General features: G+C 33.5%; 1 protein-coding gene across 3 annotated transcripts in view; it reads left to right on the top strand.

The window, feature by feature from the left end:
- The window catches only part of URI1 (URI1 prefoldin like chaperone), a 90273-nt gene extending 80098 nt beyond the window's left edge, over positions 1-10175 (top strand). For all 3 annotated transcript variants that reach the window (XM_039231945.1, XM_039231946.1, XM_039231944.1), the window contains 5 exons: positions 166-334; positions 1948-2278; positions 4216-4358; positions 5150-5399; positions 8425-10175. In XM_039231945.1, the coding sequence (XP_039087876.1) occupies positions 166-334; positions 1948-2278; positions 4216-4358; positions 5150-5399; positions 8425-8607 (1076 nt within the window). In that variant the 3' untranslated portion in view covers positions 8608-10175. The remainder of the gene's footprint in view (positions 1-165; positions 335-1947; positions 2279-4215; positions 4359-5149; positions 5400-8424) is intronic.
- The last annotated feature ends 329 nt before the right edge of the window (positions 10176-10504 follow it).

The raw sequence follows: 10504 nt of genomic DNA, 5'->3' as shown, positions 1-10504 counted from the left end.
TGGAGTTTTCTTGCTTGCCTTAAAAACCATGCGTTGTACTCCTTCCCCCCCCACACCTCAATATCCCCTCTTCCCAAAAGAAAGTCTCACTAAGTCTAGGTTTGTACTTTTTTAAAGGTGGCTTTTAATAGACATGTCTTTCCTTTTTTTTTAAAAAAAAAATAGCAAAACACCGAATTGCTCATAAACCTCACTCCAAACCAAAAACTTCAGATATTTTTGAAGCGGATTTTGCAAATGATATAAAATCCAAGGATTTGCTTGCTGATAAGGAACTGTGGGCTCGACTTGAAGAACTAGAGAGACAAGAAGAATTGCTGGGTGAACTTGATAGGTACCTAATGACAAATTATCTTTCCAAGAGAATTTGTTTCTCAACACATTTCCTCATTAATTTCTTTCCTCATTAATGAAACAACACATGCTCATTGAAAAAAATACAGAAAAGTGTAATATATTAAAATATCAATAATCCTCCCACTTGAAAATATATATTAATTCTCTAGAATATTTTCTTTTAGGACTTGTGAATTCATGCACATGCCCATGCATATGTGTGGGTACAGAAATACTTAAAATCAGTATTCTTATGTTTTTAATAACAAGATTAAGCCATGTCTTATATAATGAAGTACTAAGGTAGATCAGGTAGTTGACATAATAATTATGGGTGTTTTAAATATTATAATTTAAATGAAGTATTTTTATACTGTAGTCAGGATAATGCTGTATATCTAAATGACTTGTCAAAAAGAAAAATTTGCTCTGGATTTGTTACTGTAAAATGTTTATCCTTGCTTTCCTTTGTAAACTTTGTATTGAGTAGGCAGTTCTTAATTTGGTCAGGTAGTTTTATATATGAAAAACTTTTCGACGCTGCTGTTTGAAATACACATTAGCAGTCACTTGGAATTGTCAAAATACTCAATGAAATCTATTACTACAGAAGTTCCTATATTTTGCTTAAATGATCTACCATATGCAGTAATTAGTTTCTGTGGAAAATAGGACATGAAGCACAAAGGATGTATGTATATTTTTTCTATTGTTTTACCTACAAATTCTTAGGTCTTTTTGATTAACTAATAGTATTCCATTTTTTTTTTAGATTAGTCTTGAATCTTGTGTTTTTCTTGGTCATGATTCTCTATTTTTGCATGACATTATTTCAGTTCTGTTGCATTTTTGATATGTTATTTTTGTAAGGTCTTCAAATTCTTTGTAAAAATGAAGCATGAAAAATGTACATGTGTGTATAAATATAATTATATTCATGTGCATACATATAAATCCTTCATTATAAAAATTATAATAATACATGCCTTAAAGTACTCCAAATATAGAAGTAGAAAATAAGAATGTGTTAATGTTTTGGGGCTTTAATTTCTGGCCTTTAAATAGAGAAATATATTCTCAGTGAATTTCTTACATATTTCTTGATTGTATTATATCATGTTTACTGTGTATGAGGCTAGTGTCCTTGCAAAGATAAAAAAATCATTTATATTCTACTTATGTTTCACTGTAACATACAGAATTAGCATAGGGTTTTTTTGTTATTGTTATTTCAAAGCATTCTTTTTTTTCTTAATGTTTTATTTATTTTTGAGAGAGAGAGACAGCATGAGCAGGGGAGGGTCAGAGAGAGAGACACACACAGAATCCTTAGACAGGCTCCAGGCTATGAGCTAGCTGTCAGCACAGAGCCTGACATGGGGCTTGAACCCACGAACCGTGAGATCATGACCTGAGCTGAAGTCAGACGGATGCTTAACCGACTGAGCCACCCAGGCCACCCCTATTTCAAAACATTCTTATAAACTTAGAATTCTAGTAAAATATATCTTATTCAAAATCTTAATTTTTTACTCATTGAAATGAACTGAAAATTAGAATATATAGAATTTTTATGTTTGTTTGATCTTAATTTTCTTTCTTTCTTATTAGTAAGCCTGATACTATGATTGCAAATGGAGAAGATACAACATCTTCTGAAGAAGAAAAGGAAGATCAGAACATAAATGTGCATGTGATGCACCAAGTAAAAGACTCTGTTCATTCCAGCAGTTGTTATAAAGATGTTACACATTCAGAACTGTTCAATGGTCAAGTGAATAGTCAATTGAACTGTTCAGTGATTGGTTCAGATTCTTACCACAGTAATGAAAATGAAGATGATGATGATGATGGTGATAATGAAAATGACCATGACGTTTTAGGGGTTGGAGATCATTCTATACCAACAATATATTTTTCTCATACTGTCGAACCTAAGAGGGTTTGTATGCTTTTTGCATTTAATTTAAATATTAACATAAATTAATATAAATATATTCTATGCTATCCTTTAAAAGATCAGTGTTAGAGTGATTAATATTGTTGATAGTGCCAAACAATAAAATCATCTTTTGCCTCTTGTTCTGACCAATTTATCTAAAAAGAAAAAGAGGGAAAAAAGTAATGTCTAGATAGTTTGTATTGGTCCTTTGTTCTTTGAAGCCACAGGGGAATTTGAATTGTTTGGGGTCTGGAAAGGGATCAGATTTGAGTAGCAACTACTGTAACTCCACCTGTCCTTCATTCAGAGAGTGTTCTTAGAATTCTAGAGTTAATTATATTGTGGGTATTTTGGTTTTTTAGGATGTTGAAAGTGACTGCATTAGCTACATTTTTAATTATGCCAGTTTGTTACTTTCTGTGTGGACATGACAGGGATAGGAGCATCATGAACGAAGTGGAAAAATTCAGGAGGAAGTAAAAAGTAGCTTCTTTTCTGATAAAGTAAATCTAAACATCCTTGGGTAATCGTGACTCCAGAAATTTGGCATTTTAGAGTTGGGGGTTACTGTAGACATCTTGTTTATTTTTGAGGGAGACAGCAAGGAAGCACAAGCAGGGGAGGGGCAGAGAGAGGGAGACACAGAATCTGAAGCAGGTTCCAGGCTCTGACCTGTTAGCATAGCGCCCGATGTGTGGCTTGAACCCATGAATCGAGAGTTCACGACCTGAGCCAAAGTCAGACGCTTAACCAACTGAGCCATCCAGGCACCCCTGTAGAGATCTTCTAATACAGGGTTTTTAAGCTTTTCTTTAGAATCAAGACTTTTTGTTCCTTTTGTACTTATTATAGAATCCCAGTATTTAAAATAGATCAAAATAGGTTGGTTCTGATTAGAAGGATAGACTACCTTAAATCCATTCTATTGCTCCCAGTGCTGCTCTGAGGAGCAACTGGGAGTTCATCTTTCTTAAGGAAACTTAAGGCCTAGAAGCCCATAGAGCTGGCTAGGAATACAACAGAAAGCCCTTGGTCTCAGTGTACTGGTCTTTGTACCACACGGTATCCCTGCAGGATTGCCTGTATCACAGTTGAGGGTCTGTGGTATCAGTCTTAAGTGTCTGTGATGATTATTTAATGAAACATGTTTAAAACATATCTGATATTTCTTAAGTCCCTTAAGTTATCCTCTAGTATGAAGTGAAATAATTCATGGTTTTTTATATTTTAATACTTCAGACTAAAGGGAGCATCTTCTGAGTTCTGTCAAAAAAATTGACCTAATAGCCAGAGAAAGAAATTTGTTTTAGGATTCTTATTTCATGCTTTAAATTTTTCCTTATTTGCATGTTGATGAAACAGGAAGAAAAAATTATATTTTTAGGAATGTTATGAGGAAGAGCAGTCATTAATATGGAAGGTGAAATATAAGTGTTGAGTAGGAAAAGAAGATTGACATAATCCTACAGGGTTGGTTTTTATTTTTTAGTCCAGTTTCTGAAAACTAGAGGTATTTAAAAAATTCCAAATAATTAAACATTATCTCATATTGCTTTTATGACTTAAATTGTGTATTCTTACCAAATATTTCTTTTGATTAATGATGTTCTTTGTTTTGAAATGCATGATTTAAGCCAAAAATACATATCAAAGGAATGGGGTGACGTGAAAACTTATAATAAATATGTCATTTAGTTTTAATGTAATTTGCTTTCTATACAATAATGAAGTCCCTAAAGACTAGAATTGGTCATTAAAGAAGATACAATTTAATGCTGTAGAAGTGTGTTAAGGTAAGGACTTTTTAATCCTAATAGTGCACATCATTTCATGTCAAAAACTGTCTTTCTTCTTTAATTGTAAAGTTTATTTGTTTTAGTTTGGACTTTGATATAATTTCTCAAAAGGTTTGTAATTTTTTGCTGTGAAATTTTTAGGTTCGAATAAATACTGGAAAAAATACCACTTTAAAATTCAGTGAGAAGAAGGAAGAAGCCAAACGTAAACGAAAGAACAGCTCTGGCAGTGGCCATTCTGCGCAGGAGCTGCCTACTATCAGGACTCCTGCTGACATTTATAGGTGAGTGGTGTTCACAGGCAGCAGGACAATCTGCCGTCCTCTCACCTCTTTTTATAACTGAACATTTACAGGAGCAGGTTGTCTGTAACACAGAAGGCTGTCCGTCACGGACAGGTGAGGTGTTCTGATTGGCTTGGCTTAGTATTTCATAGGCTTTCCCAGGAGCTCCCGAGGTACCACAGCTGCCCAGTTCAAAAGAGTTGGAATATTGCATGATTTTCCCCCTTTCTCCCCTCTTTGGCAGTGCTGTTAAAACATTCCCAATTGATCTAGTGAAAACATATTGTAGGTTAACTTTAGAAACGTAAGTTTGGGTGTCCAGTTGGCTAGAACAAGTGCTTTCCTGCCAGAGCTGTGATGATGCTTGCCTGTGGTTTGTCTTTCCACAAAGTAGGAGTTAAGTATTACTGTTCCATTTTTTTGTTGTCTTGTTTGTTGAGAATGTTATCATTAGGAAAGACCTACTGTTTTCATGACCCATATTTGTAAAATAGTTAAAATTGCTAAATAATTTTCTAAGTAGGTCCAGATTACATGTGGAATTTTGGCAAATTAGGCTATTGTCACCCAGAACATGCTTATAAATAAAGCTCTTTATTAGGCTTTAAAAAAATCATATTTTAAAGAATATAAAATATATCATTTAAAGCTACAAAATTATTGATTGTGAAAAATTTAGATGTAAATTTAAAGAAAACAGTAATTTCTAGAAAATTTTTTTAAATCGTTATAAATTCATCCTCAGATTATGAGTTATCTAAAGTGAGTGTGTATATTTTTGGACATCGTAGAGTCTTTGTTGATGTTGTGAATGGAGAATATGTCCCTCGTAAGTCCATCCTGAAGTCTCGCAGCAGAGAGAACAGTGTGTGCAGTGATACCAGTGAAAGCAGTGCTGCTGACTTTGATGACAGACGGGGAGTTCTGAGGAGCATTAGCTGTGAAGAGGCCACTTGTAGTGACACCAGTGAGAGTATTTTGGAAGAGGAACAAGAAGAAAACCATCATAAGAAACTTTTGCCCTTATCAGGAACACCTGAGGTGTGTGTATTGTTAACTCTTTATTTGGTATAGTATCTTTCATCACTTTTTGTGAGATTAAAAAGGTGGTGGTAGCAGGACGACTGGGTGGCTCCGTCAGTTAAGCGTCTGACTTTGGCTCAGGTCGTGATGTTGCAGTTCATGAGTTTGAACCCTGCGTTGGGCTTGCTGCTGTCGGTGCAGAGCCCACTTTGGATCCTCAGTCCCAGTGGCCCCTCCAACTCCGAACTCTCTCTTTCACAAATAAACATTAAAAAAAAAGTGGTGTTAGCTCCGTTTCAGAAGGGTGTATCATTCATTTTCCTGGTTTCACAGGTTCATTTTTGGAGTTGAAAAGTTATTTCTTTAAAAGAGACTCTCCTCTCCTTTTTAAAAAATTGCAGCTGCTGTATCTCCCTGGCACGGTCTATAAATCCTTAATCTTATAATCTTTAAATTATTTTATTTTGTAAGTTATTTATTGAAGTTAATCAACTGGGTAATAGGATTGTTTATCTTATAGCTTCTTTAGTTTATACATATATTTAATCTCAAAAGTCATTGAACCTAATTAATTCTAGGCTTATTTTTTTGGTAATTAATAATTTATAAAAAATTAATAGTCACTAGCAAACATACAAATACAGATATTATAATCTTAATTCAAGAAAAATATTTTTGGGGAAAAGTATTACCAATCTTAAAGTTTTGTTTTGATGAAATAAGAATTTTAAAGTATCTTAGTTTGCATATATGTTACATTTTTGACTAGGAGATCATTTAGCAGCTTATTTTAAACAAATTACCACTAGCCCAGACTATAGTCATTTTATAATAGTTGAGGTAGCAGATTATACTTTTTAATGTGCTTTCATTAACGAAAATACATATATGGCAGGTAATTATCTAAAGTCCTGTGTTTTGGCCTGTGCTAGTGACATATTTATTCCTGGGGGTTATGGAACTGTTTTACAATTTAATGAAAGCTGTAGATTCTCCCCTTAGGAAAGGTGAGTGCACACATATACATTCTTATTCACCACATTGCACACACTTGTATGTCAGGGGAACAAAAATTCCTATCTATGAAATAGTCGTATGTTAGGATTTCCATTATACCCAGAGATGATTTTTTTGTTCTGTGAGTATTTCACATTTTCAATTTATAAAGTATTTAGGAAAACTGGGATACTCATACCTGTATCAGACTGATACACCCACTTGTGTATACATCAAATACATATAAAATCTGTATATTTATATATAAATAAGCATATGTAAAACTTCTGTTGCTTTTACTGAATGGTAACTAAATGGTAGTAACAGCATTTAAGAACAGCATATATGATTAGAATTAGCCTCCCTTCTACCTGATATAATGATCTCAGTTGACCCAGAAAGTATCTCATTTAACAGTCTTCCGTACTGTTTGAAAAACAAGTAATGGATGTAGACCTTTGCTCCTTTTTATTTATTTGTTTGTTTTAAGTGTATTTATTTTGAGAAAAAGAGAGTGCACCTGAGTAGGGGAGGAGCAGAGAGAGAGGGAGAGAGAGAATCCCAAGCAGGCTCCACACTCAGCACAGAGTCTGGTATAGGTTCCATCTCAGCACCATGAGGTCATGACCTGAGCTGATGTCAAAAGTCAGACACTTCACTGACTGAGCCACCCAAGTGCCCCAACTTTTACTTTATAAGGACTTAGTGCATCATGGGATAGCTAAACCTCAAGTCTGGAACTTAGTTTTATTTCTTACTAGCTTTGTACTTTGTATTGAACAGTACTTGTTAGTATTCTAGATGCTGTAAATTTTTGTTTAACTTGAAAACAAATAGTTCATGCATATGGCAAGTACTTTGAAAGATATCCTTTTCAATATCTTTAAATGCTGAAATGTCTCTTTTCAAAAGCATTTTTAGTATAAGAAGACTCAGTGCTCATCATGATCAAATCGGAGTTTTGAGAAAGTAGACTTTAAGTTTCTTTTAAGAGCTTAGATTCCACCCAGGTTCTTGAAATATTTTGGGAGGGTGGCGGCATTCTTGTTTGGTTTCTCTTGTGGAGCAAGGTGGAGGGGATGGCTTTTTAACCTCTTCAGGTGATGCCCTGTCTTAACTTAGTTTGTACTCTTGGTAGACAAAAGGAAGCAAAATACACCTGAAAGTCTACATGTCAAATTTTGCTTTGTATGTAATGAATTTTTAGAAGATGAAAGGCAGAGGATCCAAATAAAAGAAACCTTAAAAATAAAATTGTTAACAAATCCTTGGTTTTTATAGACCTTTATGTAAAAAGATATATGAAGATGTATCTTTGATTATATTTCCAGCATTTTGTATACATTACTTTTGTTCCATTTGATGAGATTACATCTAGCAAATATCCAGTTGAAATTAAAGAACCATTTTTTTGTGGAACATCTGATTTTCATCATTGGATTAATTATAGTAAATTTTGAGACCAATGCTGTCTCTGTTAGTATCAGCACTTAATTTTTCAGTTTACACTGATCTCTTAAATAAAATTGAGGCAAGATGCAATAAAATACTTAAGTAAGTGCATACATGAACACCACCTAAGAGATGTTACTGCTGTGGAAAGTGAGCTATTGGCTAGCAGGCAGCATAGCCTCCATAGGATCGCTCGTTTGTCAGCTCATGTTTGGTATCCTGATAGCATTTTTTAGTTTCATACATTAGTCTTCACATCATAATCTGGACGTGAATGTATGAAAATTGAGGACCCTTTATGTACCTATATTTGTTTAATCCCAGATAAAAACGTTCATTTTGCATTTTGGTTTCTTACATGTATCTTGTAAAAATCTACTTCTATTTGGTGGTGTAATTAAGATACATTTTAATGGTAGTTGATTTCTCTAAACAGTTTGTATTTTGATATTATACTTTTGTGTATTTACCTAAGAATCTTAAGAATTTACTTTTAATGAAAGAAAATGTCTTTCTTTAATGGCAAACAGAGGATAAAGATTTTGTGGGCATCTCATTTCCATTTTATTACTGTAATCTGACTTTTGTCTTCTAGGCTTTTTCTGGAACTGTAATAGAAAAAGAATTTCTATCGCCTTCCTTAACACCACACCCAACCATGGTTCATCCAGTGCTACCCACCATTCCAGAACGAAAAGAAGTTTTGTCAGAAATATTGGAAGAAACTACCAAGAGGGTTTCAAAGTTCAAAGCTGCCAGATTGCAGCAGAAAAATTAGGGCCTGCCTAGGCAATGGGAGTTTACATTCTAGAACCTAGTTTTGCTTTTCTTTAGAATCTGTATAGCAAAATATGTTACATGTAGTTGAAATAAGGCATCCTGAATGCATTTGGCAGCAAGTTCTCTTACTGTTATCAGTGGTATTAAAAAGAAAGTAAATGAATACCTTAATATTCAGCTTGTTTTGTTAATTCTCTGAATACTGTCAATACTATTGTCTAAGTTTTCTTATGATGCGGTGGCAGTATTTGGAATTATTTTTCAAAGAATACTGTTCATATGTATTGTTTTTGTGTTTTGAACTAAATACAGGCAGTTTTGTACCAGCTGTGAAGTTGTGCATACCATATGGACCATTTTAAGGAAACTTTTAAAATTTCAAATAGATTCAACAATTATATTCCTTACTTTAGAATTTTAAAGGCACTTTAAAAAAATCTACTTCTTGTAGGTTTTGCAGCTAGGTGGCTATTTAAAAAACCTCTCCCCTTTAACTGTCATTCTCTCATCTCTGAGGCAGAAAGCTATATGTACCCTTTGGGAAAGTTTCTTTGATTGGAAGAATGGTATTTTGTAGAACATTTTTTTTTCAAGCAAAAATTTTATGAAACTTGGTCTCTAAAATGTTGTGAGCTTTATGATTCAGAGTTGAATTATAGAAATAAATGTCTTTGATTCATATGTATGCTACCCACACAGTGGATCCTTGAATTCTTACAGTTCCATAGGCAATTCTTCTCCCTTAATGTGTTCACTTCTAACTGGCATTATATTTTGGGAGAGAAGGAGAGGTTGTGTAGATGCTAAAAAAACAGTTTTTTAAATAAATTTTAGTTTTAAGTTTTCCACCATTGTCATTCTCCAGGGCTACTTTCTTACTAGTAAATAATAGAAATAACATATTGACTATTAGCAAAAATCCTTAAAATAAAGAGAAATTTATTCTAACATTGAAAATTATACTGTAAGTGTTAACCATTAGCTTGATGCATGCTGAAATGTAGCTTTTAAAAAGCATTCTGCATTAGTACTAAAATAAGCCATCAATGCCAGTCCACCCTCTATTCATGGCTAAATATTTAAAAGTTATTTATAGCTTCTTTAATGAATTCTTGCTTAAACAAAGTGAAATTATGTCCTAGAAAAGTAGAAGCTATTTGTAACTAGAACAGCACAACTGTAAAAGTTTTATGAATATGTATTTTAATAATAAGGGGGTGAGCCTGAATCTCCACAAGTTAATGGATAATTCAGAACAGAGGACTGATTTTGAAAGATAGCCTAAAAATGTAGAAGATTTGTTCTTTAGTATATTTTAATCAACTGTGCATATATTTTTAGTTAAAACTTTTTCTCTCAGCCCATCCCCCCCAAAAAAACCAAACCAAACCAAGAATACCATCACACACACTCAGAGGAGCCCCTGACTCCCAAATGAAATGCTTTTCAAGTGAGCTGTGCTAGATCTTTCCCCCAGAAACAAACTTTGTTGTGGGACTATTGTGATATTCTTTACAGACATGTAATTTCAAGAGTACTGTCATTAAATAGTTTTTCATAATTTGAGCCTGTTGTTGTTTATGTATTATGTTACTTCTTGCAAATAAGATGTTTCCTCATAGACCAAGATGGTAGTAGTAGCAAAGAAAAAGTGATAACATTTTCTTCTGTTTTGCTTAAGACCAAATGAAGTGGTGTAGCCCCATTTCATAGCCTCAATCTTACAACAAAGTTTCAGCTGTAACTTAGCATTGCTTTATTTATCATGTTAAATTCACGTTTCAGTGGGTTAAAATGAAGCTGGTCATAACTGTTCTCTTTTAAACCATTATAAAACAGTAGCAGAGTTTTTTTTTTAATTTTGAAATAATTTTAGACTTACAGAAGAATTGCAA

The sequence above is a fragment of the Hyaena hyaena genome, unplaced genomic scaffold (assembly GCF_003009895.1).
Source record: "Hyaena hyaena isolate Hyena2069 unplaced genomic scaffold, ASM300989v1 scaffold_61, whole genome shotgun sequence".
Taxonomy (NCBI): Eukaryota; Metazoa; Chordata; class Mammalia; order Carnivora; family Hyaenidae; genus Hyaena; species Hyaena hyaena.
This window is presented reverse-complemented; position numbering and strand designations above follow the sequence as displayed.